This window comes from Mandrillus leucophaeus, unplaced genomic scaffold, assembly GCF_000951045.1.
Source record: "Mandrillus leucophaeus isolate KB7577 unplaced genomic scaffold, Mleu.le_1.0 Scaffold927, whole genome shotgun sequence".
NCBI classification, from domain to species: domain Eukaryota; kingdom Metazoa; phylum Chordata; class Mammalia; order Primates; family Cercopithecidae; genus Mandrillus; species Mandrillus leucophaeus.
In genome coordinates, this window is record NW_012110108.1 from 813,161 (window position 1) to 840,962 (window position 27,802).

A 27,802-nucleotide genomic window follows, 5' to 3' on the forward strand; every position below is an offset into this window, starting at 1 on the left:
AAAAGTCATTGAAGAGCCTGTGGGGCTGTGGGACCTGCGCCCTCTGGAGGAATTCCATACACCCACTCAACCCTGGCAAATAGGAAATTGTCAAGTAGGAGACAAGGAGCAAAGTCCTATCACAGCGGGAGGGGACGCCAGTGCCTGCAGGGGCTGAGCAAGGAAAAAGCCAGTGCCCCAGCGGAAGCACAGCTCAGAGCTGGTCTGCCATGGACGTCCTGGTCCCACTCCTGCAGCTGTTGGTGCTGCTTCTTACCCTGCCCCTGCACCTCATGGCTCTGCTGGGCTGCTGGCAGCCCCTGTGCAAAACCTACTTCCCCTACCTGATGGCTGTGCTGACTGCCAAGAGCAACCGCAAGATGGAGGGCAAGAAACGGGAGCTCTTCAGCCAGATAAAGGGGCTTACAGGAGCCTCCGGGAAGGTGGACCTGCTGGAGCTGGGCTGCGGAACCGGAGCCAACTTTCAGTTCTACCCACCGGGCTGCAGGGTTACCTGCCTAGACCCAAATCCCCACTTTGAGAAGTTCCTGACAAAGAGCATGGCTGAGAACAGGCACCTCCAGTACCAACGGTTTGTGGTGGCTCCTGGAGAGGACATGAGACAGCTGGCTGATGGCTCCATGGATGTGGTGGTCTGCACCCTGGTGCTGTGCTCTGTGCAGAGCCCGAGGAAGGTCCTGCAGGAGGTCAAGAGAGTACTGAGGCCGGTAAGCAGAGTGGGAAGGAGATGGGTGTGAGGCAGGCAAACGCAGCATCAGCCGCCCCAGGGTTCGGCTCCCAGAATGGGGCGTCTGAGGTAGTAAGTAGCACATTAGACACCCCATCCATCCCTACCTGCTGGTGAATAGGAGACATGACCAGTGCCACGACAGGGAAAAATTGGGTGCTGTGGAAGCAACAGGAGAATCACCTACCACCGTGGGACAGGGAGGGGAGCAGGGAGGACACCTAAGTGACTGAAGTTTAAATCGAGATCTGTGCTTGGGAGGCCGAAGCAAGAGGATGACTTGAGCCCAGGAGTTCGAGACCAGCCAAAGCAACATAGTGAGACGCCGTCTCTACAAAAAAAATAATAATAATACAAAAGCTAGCCAGGTGTGATGGTGCATGCCTGTAGTCCCAGCTACTCAGGAGGCTGAGGTGGGAGGATCACTGGAGCCCAAGAGTTCTAATTATAGTGAACTATGATCACACCACTGCACTCCAGCCTGGGCCACAGAGTGAGGCCCTGTCTCAAAATAAAAAATAAAAAAAGAGATATGAGGGATTAAGCAGAGTGACAGGGTGGGGAAAATAAAAGAGTGTTCTAGATAAAGATAGTAGGGGAAGTAGAGTAGAATTCATCAGATTGTCGAGAGAACGTTCAGGATAGTTTCCAGGTTTCTAGCATGAGCAACTGAGGGGAGAGCCGATGAAAGTGCCATTTACTGAGATGGAAGAAAGCTGTTTTTGGACTTACTAGGTTTGAGATCACCTAGGGAGAGTATAGTGAGGCGAGGAGCTTGAGGAACCCCAGCTTCAGTCAAGAGTTGGGCCTGAGGTTTCCCTGGGATGTTCACAGCGATGTCCAGGAAGCGGTTTGTATATGCATCTGGGTCTCATGAGAGAGTATCTCTCTCACTGTATCTCAGAATACAATGAGCCCAGCTGGGCGAGGTGGCTCACGCCTGTAATCCAGCACATTGGGAGGTGAGGCAAGCAGATCTCTTGAGGCCAGGAGTTTGAGACCAGCCTAGCCAACATGGTGAAACCCTGTCTCTACTGAAAAATACAAAAATTAGCCAGGCGTAGTGTCTCATGCCTGTAATCCCAGCTCCTTGGGAGGCTGAGGCAGGATTATCACTTGAACCCAGGAGGTGGAGGTCACAGTGAGCCGAGATCACGCCATTGTACTCCAGCCTGGGCAACAGACTGAGACTCCATCTCAAAAAAAAAAGAATACAATGGGCCCTCCACTCCTGTTTCTCAATTTCCCCTTCTGCCTGCCCTGGGCTATTCTGGTCAGCCTTTAAAGATCTCCCACCAGCCATGTCCCTACAGTTATGAGGTTCTTTACATGCACTTTGAAGGTGGTAGCAGGGGATGCAGAAAAGGTCAGGGGCACAACAGTTTGCTCCACGAACTCTCAGACCAGCAGCTCCCATTTCACCAAGAAGTTTGACTGTCTTGATCAGCGCGATAGGGAGCAGGGTCAGAATGGAGCCAAGTGACACTAACTCTCTCCTCCCTCCCAGGGAGGTGTGCTCTTTTTCTGGGAGCATGTGACGGAACCACATGGAAGCTGGGCCTTCATGTGGCAGCAAGTTTTAGAGCCCACCTGGAAACACATTGGGGATGGCTGCTGCCTCACCAGAGAGACCTGGAAGGATCTTGAGAATGCCCAGTTCTCCGAAGTCCAAATGGAACGACAGCCCCCTCTCTTCAAGTGGCTACCTGTTGGGCCCCACATCATGGGAAAGGCTGTCAAATAACTTTTCCCAAGCCCCAAGGCACTCATTTGCTCCTTCCCCAGCCTCCAATTAGAACAAGTCACCCACCAGCCTACGTATCTTCCACTGAGAGGGACCTAGCAGAATGAGAAAAGCCATTCCTGTCCCATCTCCTAGTCCCTGTCTCCCCAACCTCTGCCAGGGCAGTCTCTAACTTCAATCCCTCCTTTGACAGTGATAAAGTCTACTTCTACCCTGACCACAGGGAGTAAACATTTGTACCCTGTTGTATCCTTAACTGCAAGTTTCTGGACTAGTCTCCCAATGTTTGCCTCCCGACGTTGGCCCTTTCCTTTGTTCCCATGGTAAAGCTCCCCTTGCTGTCCTCCTGAGGCGACACCCATGTGTCTCTAGGAACTGGTCACGAAAGTCATGGTGCTTGCATCCCTGCCAAGCCCCCCTGACTCTCTCTTCCCCCTACCACCTTCATCCTGAGCTGGGGGCGCCAGGGAGAATCAGAGACGCTGGGGATGAGGGAGCAAGACTCTAAGAGGCAGAGGTTTTGTTCTCAAATATTTTTTAATAAATAGACAAAACCACAAAACCACTAGACTGATGCAGCAAATTAAGGTCAGATGAGAGGAGAAACTAGAGAAGAGGAGCCCCTGAGTCAGTGACACAACCTCCTCCCCAACCCTCTAGGCTAAGGCACTTCTGGGGAGGCAGGTCCTTGGGGTCCTATTACACAGAGTGAATGGGAGAGGAAGGGATTAGGATCCCTTCTCCCCACCTTTGCATGAGGACACCCCTGCCCTTCTCACCCTACCCCATGGCCCTATCCCTGATTTACCCTCTCTCATCTCACAGCACTCTAAGGGGAAGTTGGGTGGGAGGAGTTCTTGTGGGTGGGGGAGGTCTGTGCCCCTGAGGAAGCCGATCCTGCCAAATCTTGATGCGACACCAGCAGCCCACTCTACCCTCTTCATCCCAAAGAGCCATCCCTGGGGAAGGGGAGGAGGGTAGCCACAGGCCAGGCTGGGACATGGGAACCTAGGCAGTGCCTGGCCCCGCATGCCCATCGGGGCCCAGCTCAGGATGCCCATCGGCAGCCAGGATGGGGTGTGCATCCGGGCCCTCCCGCCGGGGGCTGCCCCAGTTGTTCCTCAGGATGGTGCCCGTCTTCTCCTCCTTGAACTGCTGTCGGTCTTCCCGAGGAATCTTCACCGCATGGTACTGGGGCACGGTGGCCTCGGGGTGCTTCGCCCGTTTGAAGAATCCCATCTGTAAGGACACCAGGCCGGACCATGAGGAGCCTGAAGAGCTGTGGTCCCTGGAGCAGACGCCTAGCACGGCACAGCTCCTCACCCTCACCATCCCTGCTGCGGCAGAAAGGAAACAGGCTGAACAGCATGTGGTGCGGTGGGCAACACCCATGGTGCTCCCATCAGTGCCGGGTCCCCAGGTTCTCATTCACAGCAAGAGGGAGACCAGGAAGGCATCCAAGAGGCAGGACCAAGGGCATCTCCCTTGGCCCCTGAAAGAGGGCCTTGAGGGTGGAGCATCAGGACCTGACTCAAGATTTCTACCCACTCTAGCTTCTTAAGAGACCCAGTAGTGTCCCCCAGAACACAAACAAGACCTGAGGAAGAAAATGGCTTCCTAGTCCCCTGCATCTCTAGAATGATGCCTCTCAAGCCCCATAAACATGCACCCTGTGTACTTGTACCTTGGGCAGCATGCCCCTTACAGCAACGCCCTCTTGTCCATCAATACAGTAGTCTAGCCCCACCCTAAATCAGGACCATGCTGGCCCTTACACACCAGGGTGGGAATGTGCCCCTGCACACTCACACTCAGAGGCCCAAGACTCCTACATGCTCAGACTGCATGGCATCTCCTTACACATTCATCTCCTTGCACACTCATGCCCCTAGAAAAAAGCATGCATGCGACCTCCCCACACCCACATGCACACCCCATGAGCCCACCAACCCTTTGTGCACGCCTCAGGCTGTGTAGACTTACCCTTATATCTGCACCCTTCTAATTACCTCTCACCTCACATCACTCTCATGCAATCTCATTTTTCACCCTGAACATTCCTGATCCCCTGAGTGCTGGGAATTCTCCTTATATTCACACACATACATACCCACACACATATATACACATGCACACACACAACAGTTACCCCACAGTCCCTGGACCCCCAACTTCCATGGCTGAAGGCTGCACAGCCAGACAGGCCCGGTGATAGTTGGTGGGAAAAGGTGAGTTCTGACTGCTCCGATGGAAGAAGCCACACTGGGATGTCGAGGGAGAAGCAGGGCAGAGGAGGCAGAGGAGGGAAAGATTGAGGAAGGACGGGAGCCTCTATCTCTGCTCTGTCTTCCTTCCATGGAAGCAGGGAGCAAGCATCCTGGGGCCAGTTTCAGAGAGGCATCAATCTCCCCTAAGACTGGGAAGGTCCCCAACAGCTTGGATGCCACTCCAGAGCCTGGTCTACTGATGACTCACACTTGCCAAAGGGTGGCTTAGTCTGTGATTGGTCCCAAAGAGCAGGTGCAGGCAGGGGCAGTTCTCCAGAGCCCCAAGGACATGTATGGTTCTGAACACAGCCCCAGATGTGGCAGATGGCTCAGCATATGATCCCTGGTGATGTATGTGATTCCTTGTACTGACATGTGCATGTGCATACTTTTACGTTGAGCCCTGGATGATAATATGATTCTGTATACAGCTCTGGGTGTACAAGAATACTTCCGTGCAAAGCCTGGTATGGGGAAGCTCCGAGTTCCGCCCTGAGGGCAGTTCCCTGGAGGCTGTTCTCCACGCTTGTTGGCCTTCTTGGCCACACTTACCTTTCCAGTTTTCACTGCCACATTCTAGTTAAGTCAGATCACACTTCTCTGCCTCCATGACTTTGCCTGCCATGGTCCTGCTAGACCCCACCTACCTCATATTCTTACATCCTGACCCTACCACCCAACCTTCCTCTAAGGACTGGTTTCAGTGCTACCTCCTCTCAAGCTTGTTTCCCTCTAAACTCCCACTGCCTTTTCTCAACTCAACACTTTCTGCCTTGTCCTTGACTACAGGCTCACCACTCCTACCCCACTAGACTATAAAATCCCTAATGAGGTCTGCATCTGAATTTTTTTTTTTTTTTTTTTTTTTTTTTGAGATGGAGTCTCGCTCTGTCACCCAGGCTGGAGTGCAATGGTGCCATCTTGGCTCACTGCAACCCCACCTTTTGAGTTCAATCGATTCTCCTGCCTCAGCCTCCCAAGTAGCTCGATCTACAGGCACACACCACCACACCCGGCTAATTTTGTATTTTTAGTAGAGATGGAGTTTCACCATGTTGTCCAGGCTGGTCTCAAACTCCTGACTTCAAGTGATCCACCCGCCTAGGCCTCCCACAGTGCTGGAATTCCAGGCATGAGCCACTGCACCCAGCCTGCATCTGATTTATCTTTGAAACATCCAGGGACTAATAGAGTTCCTGAGACATGCAGGGTAAGTGTTCAGTGCAGATTTGCTGAATACATGAGTGTATGGGTGGGTGACAGAACCACAGTACAAAAGGCTGCCCACCCGACCAGGAAGTCCACCACCATCAGCCCCACCCTCTCCAAGCCTCACCTTCCACAAGAGCAGCACCAGCAGTGCTAGCACCAGCAGCCCAGCCAGTACAGCCAGGAGGATGACCCACCAGGGCACTCCTTCTGCCACCACAGCCATGGGGTCCAAGTATACCATCACCGGGATCTGGGGAGCAAGGGGTCAATGGAGCAAGAGGTCAATGGAACACGAGCTGGAGGGAGCAGGAAAGAAAAGAGTCCTCCCCACCCATCCCCTAGCCCTGCAGCTCACCACTATGGAGGCATCTCGGAGCATCAAGTTCTTTATGGAGGACTTCACTGTGATGTTGGCCCGGACAATGACTTCCAGGGACTTCACAGCTGAGTACTCCTAAGGGAATAGGAAAGGAGACCCGTCTCCTAAATGCCCCATGTCTCCCTCCCTTCCCCTTACCTCCTGAAATTATCAGTGTCATGGTGCCCAACACAGAGGATGTTTCTGCCTGCTTTGGGTTAAGAGTATGCTGCATTTTGGCTGGGCACAGTGGCTCACACCTGTAATCCCAGCACTTTGGGAGGCCAAGGAGGGCAGATCACCTGAGGTCAGGAGTTTGAGATCAACCTGGCCAACATGGCAAACCCCCATCTCTATGAAAAATACAAAAATACCGGATGTGGTGGCACGTGCCTGTAATCCCAGCTACTCAGGAGGCTGAGGCAGGAGAATCTCTTGAACCTGGGAGGCAGAGGTTGCAGTGAGCTGAGATCGCACCACTGCACTCCAGCCTGGGGGACAAAGGAAGACTCCATCTCATAAAAAAAAAAAAAAAAAAAAAAAGGATGCTGCATTTGGACAGTGAGGAGGGAGGAGAAGTGAGTCCTGGAGGGGCTTTTGGGGAAGAAGAAACAGACTAGAGCCTCAGTGGTATCCTCACCTCCAGGAAGGTGCTGTTCCAGAGACGGCCCCAGACATGCAACACAGCCGAGCGGTCAAAGCTGTAGAGTGGGCAGCTGAACACCACACAGTTGGCCGTGCCCCGGGCGCAGTCCTAGGGATAAGGACAGACAAGGGTCTAAGCCACTCAGTTTGACCCTGCTGAGACTGCCATCTCTCCCATTTTCCTTACTTGACCTCAAACTCCCCTCCTCCAGGAAGTCTTCTCAAACTAATCTTATATCCAAAACAGCTGCCTACCCCAAATCTGAGCTATTCAGCTTTGAAATGCATAGAGGGGGCAGCATGGAGGGGAATCTCTTACTTGACAGCACAGGCAGAGTAGCTTCCCCAAGTGATGCTTATGTTACCTAATGACAGTCCCATTTATTGAACACCTACTACTTGTCGGGCACTTATCTCATTTAAGCTTCGCAACAGTCCTGCAAGGTGCATGTTATTATCACCCTCATTTTTCAAAGGAAGAAACTGAGGAGGCCCAAGGAGGCCAAGTGACCTGCCTCAGGTCACAACACTAGCAAAGCTAATAAGTGGTGGAGCAAATATTTGAACTCAGCTCCATATTCGATACAGCCACACCCCTGCCCTAAACCCAAACTCACTGAAGCAGGAGGAGGCTGCCTCAGGAGCTCCTGGGGGGGCAGGGGACTCAGGCTCTGTTCTTTCCAGGACTGACCTAAATCCATTTGGCCCAATCACCACCTCTTGACCCATTTGCCTGAAAGTTATGTTATATCATCACACCACAATCCAGATACAGAAGAATGGCTTTCAGAGTGTCTGAATTCTTTGAGTCATCTTTTCTTGTGCCACTTTTGAGCCATTCAAGAATCCTCAGCCAAGCTGTCTAAAAGCAAGGCCTTCTGCCTTTTTTGTAAAAGAATCTACTTTAGACATTATGTTAAGCAAAGTAAGCCAGACTCAGAAAGATAAATACTGCATTATCTCACTTATATGTGGAATCTGAAAGTTGAACTCATAGAAGTAGAGAGTAGAATAGTTGTTACCTAGGGCTGGGGTGAAGGCGGGGTGTGGCTGGGAGCTGGAGGAGGTGGTGGTCAAAAGGTACAAAGTTTCAGTTAGACAGAGGGAAGAGATATCTATTTAAGAGATCTATTGCACAACATTGGGACTCTAGTTAATTACAACATAGTGTATTCTTGAGAATCACTAAGAGAACAGATTTTAAGTGTTCTTACCACAAAAATAAGTATGTGAGATGATGTGTATGTTAATTAGCTCAATATAGCCATTCCACAGTATAAACATATTTCAAAGCATCATATTATACATAAATATAATTTTTGTCATTTAAATAAATAAATACATTTCAACATGAAAACAAAAAGAATCTATTTCAAAGTTCCCATTTAAAAGGGAGACCTCTCAGGGGAAATTGGTCAGGTGGAGAAGGGAGGACTATCCATGTAACAGAGCAACAGCTATGACACAGGTTCCTACATCCCCTGACATTCTTCAGTTTGCCTCATGCCATGCTCCCAGGGGAGCTGAGGACCCAGTGCAGGGACTGCAGCAGCTGCTAACATTCCCCTGCAAAGGATCTTCTTGGCTCCACCTGAGGTTTACCTCCACCTCCTTACAGTCAGGCCAGAGACCCTCCCCTAATCTACGTCCCCACCACATTGTCACTGCGAGCCCCATCCTAGCAGGGAGGGGCACAGAGCATGTGCGGATCTGCTCAATACCTTCACCTAAACAACACAACTCTGCAAAACAAGCAGAAAAGGGGAAAGCAAAACTGCTCAAAAGGGGTAGACTTAATAAATCACATCTAATATACTATCATCTTCATTATTAGAACTTTTAGAATTTAGTGTTTTTGCCAAGCACATGGCTCAGGACTGTAATTCCAGCACTTTGGGAGGCTGAGGCAGGCAGATCGCTTAAGGTTAGGAGATCGAGACCAGCCAGCCTGGCCAACATGGTGAAACCCATCTCTACTAAAAATACAAAAATTAGCCAGGTGTGATGGCATGCACCTGTAGTCCCAGCTACTCGGGAGGCTGAAGAAGGAGAATTGCTTGAACCAGGGAGGCGGAGGTTGCAGTGAGCTGAGATCGCACCACTGCGCTCCAGCCTGGGCGACAGAGCAAGACTCTGTCTCAACAACAACAAAAAAGAACTTAACATTTTTAATACTGTAAACATCGAGCAAGTGTCCTTACACAAATTGACTTTTTTATGTTATAAGAGTTCAGAAGAACGACCAACAGACCTCAAAGTGTGAGGATGGGCTAACCCCATCCCATCACCTATAAAATGTAATGCTTTATATAAATGTAAGGTGAATCAATTGCTTGGCTAACTAACTTGCTTCAGGTGGAGTGACCTGTTCTAGAGTGAGCAATTGCAGGGGCTGAGCAGGAAGGAGGTCTGCAGTGTCAGTAGCTGCCTCCCGGGCACCCCCTCCTATGTACTGTGATGGGAACATCTGGTCAACTTGCACCCAGGCGTTTGACCATCACGTGTCTCAATAGGCTACCCTTCCTGGACACACAGTACCCTGGAGCTCTGTGCCCCCACACCCCACACTCCCATTCCGGCTGCACCAAGTCTGGCCTGCCCTCACCAGGGTGATGTTTTTCTTCTTCTCAGCAGAGGACACTGGCCACCAGGACATGCTGGGCTCCTGCCGCTCACCAGGCTCCTGCTGCTCAGGTGGCTCCAGCTCCCGCCGCCTCCTATCCCTACTGTCCACATCCTGGACACAGAAGGGGGGTCTCAGTGAGTGTCCCCCCAATCACAGCCGTCCTGAGATAGAATCTCCACCCCACCACCTTCCTCCTGCCCCATCACTGCACTCACTACCCTTACTCCCCATGACATCTCTCCCAACATCTAACCCCCACCCCCACCTAAGCCTCACCAGGTGGAGGATGTTGGGCCTGGGAGAGCAAAGCCCTTTCTGCCCAGGCCCCTGCCCGCCCTCCAGCTCCACCCGCATTGGGTACAGCAACCACTTCCCATTGGCAATCTCATGAGGCCACATGATGTTGAGGAAGGCAGAGCCCAGGGTTTTGAGCGACTGGCCTTGATTGGAAACCTGTGGGAAAAAGAGAGTATGAGGGAAGGGACCTCAGGTTTTCTTTTTTCTTTTTTTTTTTAATTTTTCGTAGAGACAGGATCTGGCTATGTTGCCCAGGCTGGTCTCTAACTCCTGGGCTCAAGCAATCCTGCCACCTTGGCCTCCTATAGTGCTGTGATTACAGGCATGAGCCACCATGCCCAGCCAAGGAACTCAGTTTTCAAGTGGATCGTAAATCCACAGAGATGGAAGGAACAGGGGCTGAAGAGAAGGCCCTCAGGAAACATAATTTCAACAAATACTCAGGATCCTAGACCCCACCAGGCACCATTCTTCCCACCCACCAAATCCAGGGAACCCTAGAAGTGTCCCTGGAAGGTGTGAGGGGAGGCCCCAGCCAAGCAAAGGCAGAGTTCCAGGGAGAGACATTAACTCCCACCCCATGTTCCCATCCCCCAGCTGAGGCCTACAGCAGAGAAGCTTCCCTGGACTTTCATGGCCTACCAGACCAGCAGGTGAGACAGCCAGACAGAATGACCAGGAAAGGTCAGGTGAGGCCCCAGCAGAAACACCTTACCACAGCCAAGGTCCAGATGCAGACCAGAGGCCTCAGACTCACTAGACCAGCATGCTGCCACATGGTAGAAGAGCCCCAGCCCTGGGGACACAGCTCAGCCTCTCCTCTGTGCCAAGGAGGGAGGGCAACCATGGAAGGGCCTCATCCCTGACACTTACCGTGACCTCATACTTGACCTTGCTGCCCACATCCCGCTCAGACTGCATGGCTCTCTCGCCCCTCACCACGCCAGAGAAGAAGAGTTGCTGGGGAGTGGCCATCCTGGTGTGCAAAGGTCAGAACAGGGGTAAGAAGGTCTGGGGCCTGGCTTAGTGCAGGCAAGGCCCTGGCCAAGGTTTGGAAGCGGCAATGCCCCTTCCCTCCAATGGAGGTACCCACTTGGGCCAGACTCACCCTGCAATGGACAGTGGCAGCTCAATGAAGACACGGGCTCGTGCAGAGACTGGATGCAGCTCCTGCTCACTGATCCTGGTGAGTGGGCGGGGCAAGTATGGGCATCAGGCACAGGCGCCTCCCAAGGGGTCAGATGAGGTCAATATGACAACCCCACCTCACCCCTCCGGCCCCGCCTGGCTTACGTGGCCAACAGCAGCTCTACCTCCAGTTCCGTGGTCTCAATGCTGATCCCTGAGGCTGTCTCTTATACACATCTCCAACAGCAGCTCTACCTCCAGTTCCGTGGTCTCAATGCTGATCCCTGAGGTGCTAAGGATGAGGTAGAAGGTGACCTAGGCCAAGGGTGGAAAGCGATTAGAGTCAGGGGTGGTCTATGGGCTTATGGAGAGGCTACTCACATAGGGATAAGGGCAGATGTGCTAACCTGGGCACCTCTCTTCATGGGGTTCCCCAGCTCACACTCAACATGGGAGGCATTCTCGTTGGACAGGCAGAGTGGCTTCTCCTGGAATGGGAGAGAAGGCAAGGTCAGTCTGAGTTACTGGAGCCCCTCAAGACCCCACCCCATCCTGCCCCCAGGTCCTCACCGCAGGGTCCAGGGCCCGGACTCCTGAGTAGTGCAGTGAGTCAGGAAGCATGACCAGGAGCTGGGCTTCATGGGCATCATCCCCATCAGCCTGGGGCTGGGCTGGGTCCGATGGCAGGTTGGTGACCATCAGCTCCAGGCCAATGACTGGCTGCCCACTCAGTGCAAACAGGGCTGTTGTTCCATCCGCATCCCTGGAGAGTCAGACCCCACTCCCGCTAAGAACACCTCCCCCTACCACTCCCCCTCCCAGTCTGCTCCCCCCAGTACCTGCCTTCACTCCCTGAGCCTCTCTTCCCACTCCAGGTCCCCATCACACTCATCCAAGCCTCAGGCCTCTGTACACACAACTGGGAGTCAGAGGACCTCCATTCTCATCTCAGCTCCACCATTACTTACCTTGGGCAACTAACTTAACCTCTCTAGGCCTCAGTTCTCCATCTATAAAATGAGACTAATATAATTCCTACCTCACAGAGGTTTGAAGACTAACCAATGAGATGTATGTAGACTGCGTATTATTAGTGTACTGTGAAGGATTGCTATCCCTTGCCATGGGAGCCCCCGCAGCCCCATCACTGACCCTCATCGCAGTCTCTAAGTCATCAGCAGGTCCTCTTCCACCTTCTGCCCTCTCTGCAGGCTCAGCCCTCCCTCTGACTGGTCCTCCTGAGGGGGCTTTCTCTCAGTCCTCGAACTCTTGCCCTCCCACCCCCACCCTGCTCTCTGCCCCCCTCACATGGGCAGAGGCTGGAATTCCGTGTCGCTGACCCGGGCACAGAAGCGGGCGCGGACCAGCTGCAGATTGCTCTGGCAGATCTTGTCTTCACCACAGCCTTGCTTCAGGAAGTGGATCTGGGGAGAGACAGGAGATAAGGGGCATTCCTAGGGGACAAGGTAGGGGGCAAACCTTCACCATGGCATACAGTGGGTTAGAGTATCACAGGATTAAACAACCTGTGCTCAACTCTCATCTGCTGCTTACCAGCGTGTGATCCTGAACTACGTCCTCTCCTCTGCAGTAAAATGATGGGAGCACTACCATGCCATGGTAGAGACTAACAGCAAGTCAAGAACTGGACCACACTGCCCCAGCTCACATGCATGTAACTGAGTTCCAGATTTAGAACCGGAAGGGATGTCAAGGGCACCACTTCTGGGCCGGCCATAAAAACCACGCAAGGGGCCTCATGTCCCCCGCTTCCAGCTGAACGGGATGAATGTGACTTCAAGAGCTTGAAGGCCTCATTTGAAGATTACAGAATCCCATCAACCTGAGCCCCTGAATGACTACATGGAGTGGAGGAGCTCTGTCCTCTTGACTAGGAACACATGGTCATTTGGGCACCTAGAGATATGAGGAATTACTGGAGTAGCATACATGAAAGGGCTCTATGAGTTATGAATGGGTGTCACTGGGGAGGGACTATGATCTCTGCCCTCCCAGCTCCTCCTCCTGGGCTAAACCAGAACCCATGCTCACCTCTGCCCACTGGGTGCTGGGCTGGTGGGCATTGAGGATGGGGGCCACTGGAGGCAGCCCCTGGCCAGGAGCCTGTCGCCGGAGCCGAGGGGTCTGGAGACTGTAGGACAAGGTCACTACAATGGCCCGAAGCTTGTCTTTGACATTATCCTAGGAAGAGGAAGGGCTGTTCCTCACTGGAACAATCCCCAGGCCTCAGCCCTGCTCTGAGCCCCAGCCAGACCTAGGACCAATTCTAAAACTTGGAAAGAAGCTTAGGGACATAAATGAGAGAGGTGGAGAACTGAGCAAGGAGGAGGGAGAAAGACTGGGGTAGGGGGCAGGAGAAACCCAGGATTTAAGGCTTTGAGGACCAGATGTGATGATAAAAGCTGCCACCTCCTCCATTCAGCTGGAAGGGGGGACATGAAGCCCTTGCACCTCCTCCTCCTCCAGGGAATGCAGAAATGACAGGAGAGGGCAGCAGATGAGGAGAAAGTGAGCTCAGAAGACAGGCTTCCCACGTGTCTAGGTCTTAGAAGGAGGCACAAGTGTGTTCGGGAAGAAGCAGCTAAGAGGAATCACGGAAAAGAGATGGAGCCATGACAATGACCCTCAGAAGCCAAGGGGTCAGTGTCCACCTGGAGCTGGAACATGGCATCTCCACAGACTCGGTCATGCTGGTGCTTCAGCCACACGGTGCCTGAGGCTTGGTGCTTGGGTTCATCTGGGCTACGGCTCAGGAAGGTCACACGGGGAACCTGGCCCCGGAGCCTCCGGTCTGTGTCCGCGTCTAACACGTAGTCCAGGGCTGTGGCATGTTGGGAGAGGAGTCGTCACTGAGCTGCAGAGCTCCTCCAGCTCACCCTATTCCCAGGGTGACCTTGAAGTGACCCCCCCTCCCTGGGAAACCCAAAAGGGCGAGCCGCAGAGCGGGGACTGCACTCACCCACAGTAGGGCTGTAGCTGCTGGGGACTGCAATGTAGCTGAAACAGACCCTTAGGTCCACGCTGCGGGGGCAGAGGGTGGCTCCTGAGCCAAACGAGGCCGATGGGCCAAGGCCCCCACCCCCACCCCATCTGTCACATCCTGTCACAGCCCCAGCCCCAAACTGGGGAGATAAAGGGATCAAAGGGAGGGCAGGGGAAGCTGCCAGGGTCCAGGTGCCACCCCACCCCGCCTCACCAGACCGAGTGGCCGCCAGCACAGTTGGGCTGCTCCAGGTCAATGCTTCGTGGAGCAATAGAGACCTCATGGGAGACATGGAGGACGGGTCTGGCCCTGGGATTGGGGAGTCAAGGGCACCAGAAATGTGAGAACGTGAGGCTGGGAAACAATCTTGAGCATTAGATTTGGCACCGGGATGGGGGTCAGAGTCACAGGGAGGGGCTGACACCCTCAGGGAGGGAGAAGTGGTGGTGAGGGGCTCACCTGAAGAGCACGACGGTGTCAGCCAGGGAGCCCACCAGCAAGTCAGGGTATTGGTTCCCATCCACATCCAAGCTGCCTGACAGGGAGTAGCCGAAGCTCTTGATGCCCACAGCCTCGCCCTCCAGCACCTAGAGAACCGGCTGTCAGCCTCCCTCGATCCCAACTCCCTCAGGCCTCTGCCTCCCCGATGCCTCTGCTGATTCCACCCACACCCATTCCCTCATCCCAGCGACCCCCCTCACCTGCGAAGGTTTGGCGACAACCCCCAGGCTGCTCCCATGGTAGATGAAGACTTTACCATCACCATCAAAGGGGGCGCCCACTGCAATATCTGCAGGGCACAGGGAAAAGGCAGTCACCCTGGCTGGGGGCCTTGCAGACAAGGTCCAGGCCTCAACTTTGCCCCAGTCACTCAGGTATGTTTTCTATTTTATTGAGAGGCTACAAAATCCCAGGCACTCTACGTACATCATCTTTAATCCTCTTGGCCACTCCCTGCAGACATTACTAACGCAAAAAGGTTAGGTAACTTGCCAAGGTCAGAAAGCCGGTAAATGGTAAAGCTCAGACATAAGCCCAGGAACCCTCACTCCCGGAGTCCTCAGAAGACCACACCCTGACCTCTGAGGGGCGTCCCCATCCCTCCTGCGGCCCCTCCCTCCCCTGAGCCTTTCAGTTCCCAGTCACACCTGGAAAGCCATCTTGGTTGAGGTCCCCCAGGACAGCCAGGCTGATCCCGAACATGGAGTCAGGGGAGCCGCAGAGCCGGAGAGGGGAGATCCCAGCCCAGTGACCCCCCTGGTTCAAGTACACATACACGGCACCCCCCAGCTCTTCTTGGCGCTCAAAGAAGTAGGGGGCACCCACTATCAGGTCTGGCCAGCTATGGAGAGAGGGAAACATTCAGTACGGGTCCTTCCTGGCCAGAGGAGCCAGCAGGAGGCTGAGTGGCCTCAGCCAGAATGGGGCTACCGGACCCAGCCTCCCTCAGGTGGCACGGCCCTCTACCCACTCACCCATCACTGTTGAGGTCAGCCACAGCCAGCGAGTAGCCAAAGCCGGAGGTCAAGCGCTCCCCAGACAGCATAACCTCAGGCACCAGGCGACTGGCGCTGTCCTTGCGCAGGATGACCACAGCACCCTTGTGGTTGGCACGGGGGGCCCCAGCCACAAAGCTCAGCTCTTCTGCACGCACCAGACCTTTCCCCGAGTCAATAGAGAAGCCTGGGGAAAGGGTGACTTACCCCTAAGTCTTCACCCCAAGACCCAGAAGCTGGGGTTTGTCACAGCTCCCCCATCCCCTGCCCCCTCCCCTAGGTTAAGAGTCAAAAGATAGGTTCCCCCAAGTCATCAGCACCACAGCTGGATGACTCTTCCTTCCCGCAGGGCCTGGCAGCCCCCCACACCCACCAGGCCCAGAGACAAGCTTGGCACAAAAAGTGCAGTGAGGTCAGCCTCAGGGAATGGGCAGGAGACAGAACGGTGATGGCTGAGAAGGCCAGGAGCCCAGGTAGGAGGCTGAGCACAGTGGCCTGATCCTGCCCACACCCAGGTAGCTAGAAGAGCTAGAGGTCCCTCTCAGGCCCGAATCCCACCCAGTGCACCTCTTCCCCCCACTCCCTCATCCTGACAGGAATGGGAAGTCTTCACATGGATGAGGGGGAGACAAGGGGGAGTGAGAGAGAGCCTGCTTCACCCAAACATCTCCCAGGCCTGGTTTCCTCCTCCTCTGCAGAGGGAGGCAGATGAGACAAGGAGAGGGACTTACCAACAACACTAGCCCTTTCCTCAATATGTGCCCACCATCCATCCCTCAAGGAAAGTCCCCCTAGAAGGCAGGACTGTCCTTCCCAGGATATCCTCAGCCCTGGCCCTCTCACTCCACCTGAATCTTCCTCCCTGGAGACCCCTGGCTCACAGCCCCAGAGGCCATCACCCTTGGGGCCTCCTCTTCTTAGGCCTGGTCACTGGACCCGGCTCTTCTCTGCAATTTGGGCCCAATGTGTGTCTCCCTAGGTGTGTGTTGGGGGAGGAGGAGATTATAAGGCGCCAAAGGTCAAGTTCCCTGGGGAAGGAGGGGAGGCCAGGCCATGCCCCTAGAGTCCAGGAGGTGGGAGCTTACAAACCTAAGTAGCTATTCAGGGCCAAGTCTCCGGCTGGTCCTGGGAGCCGGTCAGCAGGGTCCAAAGTTTTATACACCAGCTGGTCAGGGTCTGAGCTATCAATGTTGGTCACAAAAAGCAACCCTGTGGGGGGTGGGGGCAGACACCAGGGACGGGACATCCAGAGGAGGGGCCACAGAGTAGGGAGACAGAGCCACAGAAAGGCCAGAAAAAGGTGGAAGAAGAAGAGGTAGAGAGAGAAAAAGAGACCAGAGAGATCACAGCCAGAGACAGAAAGACAGAGAGAGACAGGGTGAGAGACAGAAACAGAGACAGAAGGATGGGAGCATGGAGAGGGAGGACAAAAGAGAGGAGCAGAGGGTTAGAGCAGCTCTGGGCCGGAGAGGGGTCCCTACCAAAGTAGCTGTTGGCAGGGACCGGGATGAGGCGGGGGTCCTGCTCCTTCTCACCCCCCGCCTCGTAGGGACCGTCGTCCAGATGTGCCAGGTCCGCTGAGCCCTGAGCACAGAGCTCCACCCTGGCCGTGCCTGCAAGGACAGTCCTGTTAGTGCCCAGGGCAGGGTGCAAGGAATACCCCTCAAGCTGGACACTGAGTTAGATAGGCACACGGGGAAGCCCCTCCTCTTCTTTCTAGCCCTCTCCCCACCCTGTTCCCAACCCAGGCTTCCTGGGGTCCCCCAGATGTGGCATCACACTCACCGAGTGTCAGCTCAGCCAGCAGCAGCGTGCGGAGACGGGAATGGCAGTGATGAGGTGTGGGCTAGTGTGTTGGAGCATGCAGGCCCCAGCTGCAGGCCCAGCGTGCACTTGGGGCCCATGCCAGCACGTTGAGGAACACTTGGCCGTGCAAGGGAAAGGAGGCACCCCCCAGTCACGTGTGCACTAGCTCAGTGGGGGTGGAAGGCATGGCAGTGCCCTGGGGCCATACAGCAGTGCACATGTGGTCATGCTTGGCCATGTCTCCGAGGTAAGAGGAGGTTTCAGTCCCCTTCTCCCCTCCCCGAGGAGTGACTCACCCTTCCAATTATAGGTTCCTGGGGCCCCAAAGAGGAGGTAGTGGCTATCAGGGGAGAAGGCGGCAGCTGTGCCCTGCTGGCAGAACCCAAATTGTTCATGGCCTTGGGGGCGCCCCTCACAGAACTTCCATTCCCCACCATCCAACTCATCCCGGATGGCCAGGTCCTGGCTTAGCACAAAGCAGCGACCAATCATATCCCGTGTCTCCAGGATCTGGTCCACTCGCTGCCTTGCCTCATATCGGTGTGCACAGGTCTGGGGGAGGAAGGGATGGGGATCATTTCACTCTGTGGGCCAGGGACCTGCTTGAGGCATGCTGCCCACATGCAGAGATTTGGCAGACACTGATACGTGTGTGCTCACACGCACACACACACATGCACACATACACACACATACCGCTATGCCGGCACCACTCAAGCACCATTACCCTGCCAATGTTACGAAGGTCCATGCATAACCCAGCAACCTGTCTGCACCCACTTCCTTGCCCTCAAATGGACATCTCCTTGTTCCACATTCTGCCTGGAGCCAAAAGACACGACTAAGCCACCACATAGGATGTGTGTCTCCCTGATCATTTCACAGTCCTCCAAAATGCCAAGCTTGGCCCTGTCCCTGGAGCTTTGTAAGTGTTAGCACCTCCTCTGCAAAGAACTTGCTGTCCTCTTCACTCTCCAAGCATTACTCTTTTATTTTTCCTGAGGTAAGGTCTCACTCTGTCACCCATCGTGCAGTGGCACGATCATGGCTCACTGCAGCCTCGACCTCCAGGGCTCAAGTGATCCTCCCACCTCAGCCTCCTGTGTAGCTGGGACTACAGACATGCACCACCATGACTGGCTAATTTGTTTCTCTTTTCTATAAAGATGAGGTCCCACTATGTTGCACAGGTTAGGTATTACCTATTGTTAAAGCCTGGCTCCAATCACCCCATCTGCAGAAGTCTTCTCTCTACTCCTCCTTTGGATTTTTATAGACTGGAGACTAGACCACTCACTTAACATTAACCAGCTTCTGCCCCACAGTGATCTGTATTGGTAACTGTGTGTCTGTGCGTCTTACTGAAAGACACAGCGAGAGTGAGAAACAGTGAGCCCTGTCTTTTTTTTTTTTTTTTTTTTTTTGAGACGGAATTTTGCTCTTGTCTCCCAGGCTAGCATGCGAGGGTGTGATCTCAGCTCACTGCAACCTCCTCCTCCCAGGTTTAAGTGATTCTCCTGCCTCAGCCTCCCGAGTACCTGGGATTACAGGCACCTGCCACCACGACTGGCTAATTTTTTTGTATTTTTAGTAGAGACAGGATTTCGCCATGTTGGCCAGGGTGGTCTCGAACCTCTGACCTCAAGTGATCCACCTGCCTCGGCCTCCCAAAGTGCTGGGATTACAGGCATGAGCCACCAAGCTCAGCCTTCCCCTGTAGTAACTAGCACAATGCCTGATGCTTAAAAGGTTCTCAGTAAGACTTTGACAAATGGATGGATGAATGAAGGGACAGACGTTTTTACACGTATAAGGACAAGGACCAGGCCTCACACCTTTTTATATCTCCCTGATGTACTTGGTATCATACCATATTCCTAACTTATGTTCTCTAAGCACACCTGTGCATATGCACACACCATAAACACGCACACACACAAACACACACACCATCCTTGCATTCAGTCATGAGAAGCAATACTCACAACAATCTTGCCCCCAGGCCCCTGGCTCCGAACACTGACTCCCAACCACTGGTTCTCCTTGCTTTCCTTTTGCACATCAGCTGGAGGCAGAACACTGGGAATCAGGGGAGGGAAGAGGAGCCCAAGTCCTCTCCTCCCCGCTCACACGCTTCCCCCACTCCGCTCATGCAGGGCCACACCTCCCTGGTCGATGTCCACTCTGTAGCAGTCGGTCTCCTCCAGACTCAAGGGGCAAGCGAAGAGGCCTCCAGTGCGATTCGCCTGCTGCCCAGGAAGAGCCAGGGCCTGGGGAGCACCCACCAGCAGCCTACAAGATGGGGCAGGGACAGGGACAGGAGTTAGATGTCAGAATGATCCAACCTCCTTATTGCTGCCCAGGCCCAACCCCTCAGTACTAAAGAGAGTGTTCAAGGACTAAAGAGAAGGGGCAAATGTCAGTTTTCTCAAACCCTGGCAAGGACAAATTAATATACTTGGTCATGCAGTCATCACGTTGCATGTACATACCAGCTGGATGAGGAATCAACATGCACAGTAGATACACACACACACACACACACACACACACACGCCAACCCGAGCAGCCAGGCCAGCACTGCTGGTTTGAAAGAACCGCCTGTTCCCAGCACCTGTTCCTGAGTAGGCCTTCCCTACCCCCTCCTTGGCCCCATCCCCAAGCTCTGCTCTGCTCCCCCAACCCAGTCTAGTTGAAACCCAGCCAGAAATGCCAAGAATGCTGGGAGCAAAAGTAATAGGGCCCCACACCGGCATCAGAATGTGGCTCAGGGACCAGCTTCAGAGGACAGGCAAGAGGCTAGATACAGATCCACTTCCCCCTCATCAGGGACCCAGCAAAGACCTCATCTCCCAGAAGCTGTGCCAGCCCAGGATTCGATCAGTCACTCTGGCTGGCATGGAGGTAGGGACAAGTTTCTCCTTCTGAGTCCAGTGCTACCCCATTCTCTTCCCGACATCCTGAATCCCCTTCCCCATCCTTCCTTCTCCCCATGTCTATGATTTCTCTTTCCCTTTCACCCCCACCCAGTCTTCTCTCCTGCCTCCCCCTCAGCCTCTTTCCCAGCTACAACTTTCTTGGCAGGACAATTTTCCATGATCACAGCCAAGACGTCTTCCCCAGGGAAGCACTGTGCTGGGAATGGAGGCTGCCTGGGTCCCCCGGGGCTGAAGCCCCAGGCCAGAGTGAAGGCTGGGATGAGGTGAGACGACTGACACCCAGCTGGCTCCATGTGTCCTCTCTTTGCAGAAGGAGAGACTCAGAAGTGGCAGTGGCACAAACCTCAAGGCCTCTCTCCCACACTCTTCTCCTCCATCTCCCTTCCTGGGGGGGCAAAGCCCAAAACCATGTTAGGCAGTATTACAGATAGGCATCTGTGGGACACTGTGCCAGGTCTGCTGGGGTGGAGGGGGAGGGCAGAGAACCATTCTTCCTTCCCACAGCTCCTCCTCGTCTCTTAGCAGCTGCCATCCCTTGTCAGGGCCAGTGTCAACAGAGAGAAGGGGTATAGGGAGTAGTAGAGACGAGAAGACACATTTGACATTCAACTACTTATTGAGAGTCTATCATATGCCAAGCCCTGTGTCAGGTGCTGGTGAGACAAGGAAATCATATTTATTCAGCACCTACTATGATGTCAGATCCGAAGCTAGACACCAGGGATATGAAAAACTAACATTCATCACTGTCCACATATGTGCCAAGCACCAGGATAGGCAAGTCACATGCATTATGTCATTTAATCATCACAACAGTCCTACGAGATAAGGATTCTCTTCTTGTCTTTCAGATGAGGAAACTCACTCAAAGACACTAAGCAGTGATGCTGGAATTCAAATCCACATGGGCCTAACTCCAATACTTTGTCATTCCACTCAGTGACTGACCTGTCTCTAGAACACTGAGACCACCCCAGAAAGGGAAGAAGGGAGAGGGGAGATGAGGGTACCCTGGGCAGAAAATGAAACGAGGTGATACAGCCCTGTGCAAATAAACGGCAACCTTCAGGCAAGTCAGCAGTCCCCCCAACCTCCAAATATAGAGGTGACCATCTCACTGAGGGTTGGGGCTGTCTTTTCATCTTTGTGCTTGCCCCATAGGGAGTGTCAGGATGTGTTTTACTGAACACACACATTTTGTGGACTCATAGAGATATCCAGTGTCACAGTTGGTCAGTGCATAGCTAAGCACCCAGACAAGTTAACTTTGTTCTATGTTCACATCTCCTCTGGAGGCCAAAAGTAGGGAGGAGGGGAGGGGCCCATGTGGAGGAAAGAAGCTGAGTGCATAGATATGCCCAGTCTGCTCTTGGTGGAGAAGAGACCACTCGATCCCTAGTGGAACAAGAGCACCCAGCCGCAGCCTCTCTAGTCCCTCCACCTGTGGTCCAGCCACACACACACTCCTTCCTGAGCTCATGCCATAAGCCCTAAACCACCCCAGGCTTCTGGACAGCCACAGTGCAGCCACTGCAGAGAGAAAGGCAAAAAAAAAAAAAAAAAGTGTTGGCAGCTGGGGGCAGAGGGACTCCCTGGGAGCTCAGCTAAGTGAAGACAAAGGAGTAGCCCACGACCACCGCACTTCTCCATTCTCCACACACTCCAGCGCCCCAGCCCAAGTCCAGCCCCTCTTTGGCCCCTCTCAATCTGGGTGGCCCTCTGGAGAGGATGCTTGGCCTGGAAGGCTGGCTCAGCAGGGGAGGCCCTCTAGCCAAGCCTTTGGATCCAGAATCTCTGTAAAGCGCTCTGTGAATCACAATACAAGAATAGCAGTACTACTAACACTTTCACAGCACTCACTGTGGGCTATGCACTATTCTAAGCATTTTACATATATTAAGAACTCTTAATCTGCACAACAACTGTATGTAGTAATACTATTGTTTATATTCATTTTACAATTGAAGGAAATAAATGAGGCTGGAACCACACAGCAAAGGTTAGACCTCAACGTCTCATCCCAGAGCTAGACTAAAAGACATCAAAACAGGCAAGAAGTTGTTTTCATCAGGGTGTGCTAAGGCAGGCAACCTGCAACTAAAAAGCTAGGGACTGAGCAGGTGCCTGGCCTCTCACATGCCCCCCTCCCTCACCCCCCTCCCGGGCAGCAGAGCACCCCCTGCTGGAGCAAAAGCAGGGTGAGGCAGTCAGGCCCTCTGGGAATGCCCCCAGCTTGGCTCTGGGAGACAGAATCAGGGGCCACCTTCAGAGAGGAGGGGGAAATGACAAGAGACCAAGCTATTAAAAATAACCTAGAATTTGCCTGGAAATAGCTTAGAGAGTTCAGCATGTCCTAAAAACGTCTCCAGTCCTCGAACTCTGGCAGATGGGGGAAGGAGGGAGGAAGGGAGGAAGGGAGCAAAGGTGAATGAGGAAGCAGATGGTAAATAGAAGAGGAGATGAAGTCCATTGCTTTCTATCTCTCCCAAAGTTTTGGGGACCACAGCCCCTGCTACCAGATGATAGGGATAATGGAGGAAGAAAGATTAGAGCTAGGCCCCCACTCCCCAAGCAAGTGAGAAATGAGCTCTTGTCTCTGCCCCCTGCCCCCAGACCAATAGTAGAGGGAGAAGACAGTCCCAGTGGACAGCATTGATCCCAGTAATGGATACTTAATGTGGCTTAGGCACTGGTTGGAGAGAGAAAAGCCCCCTAGCAGGAGCGGGTGAGAAGCTTTCTTCATCTCTGGCCTCTCTTTTTACAATCGGACATGTAGCGAGAGCCAAGGATACAGGCAACATGACCAGTCACAGGCCCCTCACAAAAGTATATCCATCTCCCATGGGTCCTGAACTGATTAGAAAGAACTAGAATTGTCCTCCACCCCTTACTCCTCTTGTCTTTGACCTGCTACTGAGATTCCTGGAGCTGGAAATTTGCTAAAGAGGAGGAAGGGGAGCAGCCTGGCCAGCATCCTTCCTGGATCTCTCTCACTGTTACAGCTGCTGCGGCTACTACTACTACTGCTACTAGTACTTTGGGGGCTCAGTTTTCTGCCACTATCACCAAGCCACCTACTGCAGGCTGCCAGACCTGCAGATCCTCTCCCAATCTTCCCATGGTCTTAAACCACAGAAGTGGAAGCTCTCTCCTGGCCTTCCAGTGCCCTGCTGCCCTCATTCCATCCATGGCAATGCTCTGGCAGGAAGTTATTTCTGGAGTCTGCCCTGCATGCAGCCCTCTCATGGCACCCTCAACCTCTATGTCCTTTCCATCTCCTCCTATTCTAAGCAGAGACAGACAGTCTCCCTCCCTTGGGGAATCCAGCCCTTGGAAGAAGCAGGGGAGCCAGAGGCCCTGGGGCTGGATCAAGGATGCAAGTTGGGGGAAAGGCCCAGAAGGAGATGGTTCGCTGCCAAGACAAGAACCTTCCTTTCCAACTCATCCCTAAGGCAAAATCCTGGGTCTCAGTGCCGGGAAGTACAGCGTCAGACCCAAGTCAGATGAGGCAAGGCTCCAGGTTGGGGTGCGAGATGTCTGTGGGCAGTCAAGGTCTTGGTGGGGCTGGAAGACAGAGAAATGAGGTGCCCCGCAGAGTGGGGAGGACGACGATCTGTGGCTGGAGCATGGGGACTCCGGGCGGGTGCGGTGACTCACCAGCTCTGGGGTCCGGGCTGCAACTGCCGGTGCAAGGCCACAGAGAAGCCGAAGAGGCTGCCTGGCTCGCCCTCCTTGCGCAAGGCACCCATCACGTCCAGATTGAAGGCGACAGCCCGTGAGAAGAGCAGTTCGACGAGCAGGGAGCCAAGAAGGTAGCAAATCCAGGAGGCCCCCCAAGGGTCGCGGCTCCGAGCCCCGGCCATGGGACGATCCCCGCGCGCTTTCCCAGCGAGTGCAAGGGAACTCTCGCACGCCCCAAGCCCCAGGTCCCCCCAGGCGCGTCTCTGGTCTCCGAAGTCTCGTTGGTCTTTCAGAGGTTTCCCAGTCTTTCGCCCCGCCAGCCTTGCCTCCCGCCGCTCCGCCGCCCCAGCACGGGCTAGGATAACTACAGCAGCCGCAGCTCGGGCGTCCACTCCGGCTCCCGCCTCCTCTCCCGGGAACACCGCGCAGGCCCCGCCCCCTGCCCCGCCCCTCGTTCCCGCAGCAGGTGGAGACCCAAACGCGTCGCCAAGGGAATGCCCAGGCTGGTGGCTGGGGTGGAAACGAGCCTTGCTGACCCCCCACCACCACGCCCCCCAAGCCCAGCACCGGCTCCGGCTCCGCCCCTGCGCGGCGCTCTCCTCCCCTTCTCCCCCCGATCCCATCCCCAGCCCGGGAGTGGTGGAGGCGGCGCCTTGGAATGCGGTGGGAGAGAAGCACAGATAGAAAGAGAGGGGCGGAAACAGAGGAAGGAGGGTAAGAGATGAAAAGTGGGAAGACGCTAGAAGACAACCTGGGAAGAGAAATTTGCAGAGAGAGAGGAAACGTAAGGGGAGCGGTCCTGGGCCTGGGTCCAGCGTGGCATCTTAGTGCTCCCTGTTCCCCATGGTCACATAGAGCACTCTTTCTGCTGTTGGGATCAGATCGCTGCCCTCCCCGATCCTATCCCATCCCCCGCCCCCAGCCCGGTAATGACCACAGCAGTGCTAGCCACATCGTCAGGATTCAAGGGAACAGAGAAAAAGAGGCAAGAAGAGAGAGAAAAACTCGGGAGATATGGGGAGCAAATGGAGAAATGGAAAAAAGGAAGGAATGGAGAGGAAGAAAGAAGGGCAAGAGGTTAATTGACAAGGGATGGAATGAAGAGAGAAAAGAAAACGACTGGGGATGATTACAGGAAGAGGAAATTAAGCAGTGGGGAGGGGAGGGGGTGTCAAAGAATGCAAAGATGAAAGAGACTGGACCCGAGAGGCAGAGGGATGTAAAGGGTGTCCCCAGCTACCAGACCCTTCCCAGGACTGCATATTTCCTATCCATGAAAGGGGATGGGAGGGGGCAGAGTCGTGGGCTGGCTCAGGAGGACCTGGGTGGGGCTGAGATGGGATCTCCACAGGGACCCAATGGCCTGTCCCTCTTCCTCTCCCTTTCCATCAGGCCGGGACAGAGGCAAGGGGGTGGTGGGACACTTTCCAACTCTCTGCTATTTATTCCTCCGATAAAGAAATGGGGCCAGGAGGAGAGACAGGAAATAATTTGGCATAATGGGAACCTCGATTGCTCCCACTTCCCCTTCCTACTCCTCTTGCTTACTGGTGTTGGTCTTGTGAATATACATCTGTCCATCTTCCCTTCTCTCTCTCACTATCTGATTTTGTCTCATCCCAAATTCTATTTTGTCATCATTCTTGTCTCTGTCACACTTGGAATCTTTCTCAGAGTATTTCTCAATGTTTCTAATGTTGTCTCTGCCCCTCAAACACTATCATATTCTTATGATTCTCTCTTCTCCTTCCCTTTCTGAAAAGTTCCAGTATGTGTCCTACCTCCTTCCTCTTCCTGTGTTCTCTTTGTCTCTCCTACTTCATTGTTCAGGATTGTATTTCTTTGAAAAAAAAAAAAAAAAAACTGGATTCTCACTCTGCTGGCCCTGGGACAGTCTTTGCCTTGGATAAGTTAACAGACATTTGGAAATCTGGCCCTCTGTTTTCCAATACTACACCTGTAGATATCCCCTCCAGAGCACTAACACATCTCTAAACAGGTACTATAAGGAAATACATATGCTGTCAGCAGGGCTGGCACCAGGATTCTACTTTCACCACGCCCTCCCCATTCTTTTTAATATCTCAGAGCCCCAGACAGTAGAGAAGAGCTGACATGGGAATGCAGAATTGCAAAATCAGGACAGAACGGGGACTACTGACTCCCTGCCCAGGCCTCCCCGACCCCAGCTCAAAATGCCTTTAGAGCCCAAGCTGCCTCCTATCGGCACCTGCAGCTTCTGCCTGCCTCTATTCCCACTCCACTGGCTTCTGTGATCGAGGGCTGAAATCAGATGCCAAGAATCTGCTTCTGACCTCCTCTGCCCAAATATTTGAGAAGTCACCTCACCACCACAGGAGGAAAGATCAGGAAAGAAGAGAGAGAGAGGCCACCCAAAATTAGCCTGGCTATAAATAGAGGGTCAAGGGAGGGAGGGGAACACACAAGAGCACGCTAGACCAGCCTAGTAAATTTAGACATGTAGATTTCTCTCAAGGAGAAATGAGACCAGAATGTTGGAGTGGAAGATAATATTGTAGGTGAAGAGGGAAATTAAGAAACTAGAGGGGGCCGGGCACGGTGGCTCATGCCTGTAATCCCAGCACTTTGGGAGGCCGAAGCAGGTGAATCACCTGAGATCAGAAGTTCAAGACCAGCCTGGCCAACATGGTGAAACCCTGTCTCTACTAAAAATACAAAAATTAGCCGGGTGTGGTGGTGGATACCTGTAATCCCAGCTACTCTGGAGACTGAGGCACAAGAATCACTTGAACCCGGGAGGTGGAGGTTGCAGTGAGCTGAGATGGCACCACTGCACTCCAGCCTGGGTGACGGAGACTCCATCACCGAAAAAAAGAAAAAAAAAGAAACTAGAAGGATCCAGAGAATGGGGTAAGCTCAATATTAAAATAAACTGTTAGAGAACTTCTTGTATTTCAGTCAAGAACTTAGGAATTAGTTAAATTAAAAACTAATGCTGAGCTGGGCACAGTGGCTTATGCCTGTAATCCCAGCACTTTGAGAAGCCAAGGCATGAGGATCACTTGAGCCCAGGAGTTGGAGACCAGCCTGGGCAACATAGGGAGACCCCCATCTCTACAAAAAATACAAAAATTAGTCAAATCTGTGGTCCCAGCTACTCAGGAGGCTAGGTGGGAGCATTGCTTGAGCCCAGGAGGTCAAGGCTGCAGTAAGCCATGATCTTGCCACTGCACTCCAGCCTGGGCGGTAGAGTGAAACCCTGTCTCCAAACAAAAAAATGCTGAAACTGTATTATTCCACTCGCATATCATTCTCAAAATGACAAAACTATAGAGATGAAGAGCAGATTACTGGTTGCCAGGGGACAAGGAGGGAGGGGGGTGGGGACAAATACAAAGGAATAACACAAGGGGGTTCCTTTGTGGTAATGGGTTTTGTATCTTGATTATGGTGGTGATTATCCAAATCTATACATGATTTAAAACTGCACAGAACTACAAACAAACAAATAAATGCATGTAAAAAATGGTGAAAACTGAGTAAGGCCTGCAGGCCAGTTAACAATACTGTACCAATATCAACTTTTTGGTTTTGATTTTGTGCTATAGTTATATAAGATGTCATCATTAGGGGAAACTGAGTGAAGGTTCACAAGATTTCATGTGCTATTTTTGCAACTTCCTCTATAATTATTTCAAAATAATTTCCAAGCCAGACATGGTGGTTCACACCTGTAATCCCAGCACTTTGGGAGGGAGGGAGGCGGATCACTTGAGGTCAGGAGTTTGAGACCAGCCTGGCTAATATGACAAAAATCCATCTCTATCAAAAATACAAAAATCAGGCTGGACGCAGTGGCTCACACCTGTAATCCCAGCACTTTGGGAGGC

At 53.3% G+C, this 27,802-nt stretch overlaps 3 protein-coding genes across 7 annotated transcripts in view; 2 read left to right on the plus strand and 1 right to left on the minus strand.

The window, feature by feature from the left end:
- On the plus strand, nt 1–3,029 carry METTL7B (methyltransferase like 7B). Its single transcript, XM_011970073.1, has 2 exons — nt 1–707; nt 2,235–3,029. Exons 1-2 carry the CDS (start codon nt 210–212, stop codon nt 2,469–2,471), a joined length of 735 nt encoding a protein of 244 aa, XP_011825463.1. The 5' UTR covers nt 1–209; the 3' UTR covers nt 2,472–3,029.
- ITGA7 (integrin, alpha 7) lies at nt 2,990–24,460 on the minus strand. 5 transcript variants are annotated; one of them, XM_011970071.1, is made up of 27 exons: nt 23,907–24,460; nt 19,475–19,602; nt 19,296–19,375; nt 17,607–17,862; nt 16,986–17,117; nt 16,594–16,713; nt 15,484–15,691; nt 15,157–15,350; nt 14,710–14,798; nt 14,468–14,595; nt 14,222–14,317; nt 13,985–14,046; nt 13,677–13,846; nt 13,057–13,206; nt 12,313–12,428; nt 11,575–11,767; nt 11,412–11,492; nt 11,260–11,319; nt 11,170–11,189; nt 10,985–11,059; nt 10,750–10,852; nt 9,856–10,032; nt 9,559–9,690; nt 6,949–7,062; nt 6,306–6,404; nt 6,075–6,200; nt 2,990–3,710 (listed from the first exon to the last, which is right to left on the minus strand). In XM_011970071.1, exons 1-27 carry the CDS (start codon nt 24,110–24,112, stop codon nt 3,480–3,482), a joined length of 3,546 nt encoding a protein of 1,181 aa, XP_011825461.1. In that variant the 5' UTR covers nt 24,113–24,460; the 3' UTR covers nt 2,990–3,479. The 5 variants fall into 5 exon arrangements, with proteins under 5 accessions (XP_011825461.1, XP_011825459.1, XP_011825457.1 ...); XM_011970069.1 differs by lacking the exon at nt 16,986–17,117 and having other exon boundaries at nt 23,907–24,447; XM_011970067.1 differs by lacking the exon at nt 16,594–16,713 and having other exon boundaries at nt 23,907–24,447.
- BLOC1S1 (biogenesis of lysosomal organelles complex-1, subunit 1) overlaps nt 23,270–27,802 on the plus strand; it is an 18,072-nt gene continuing 13,539 nt past the window's right edge. The window contains exons 1-2 of the mRNA XM_011970066.1: nt 23,270–23,281; nt 25,228–25,231. The gene's annotated coding sequence lies outside the window, so the exon portion shown is untranslated. The remainder of the gene's footprint in view (nt 23,282–25,227; nt 25,232–27,802) is intronic.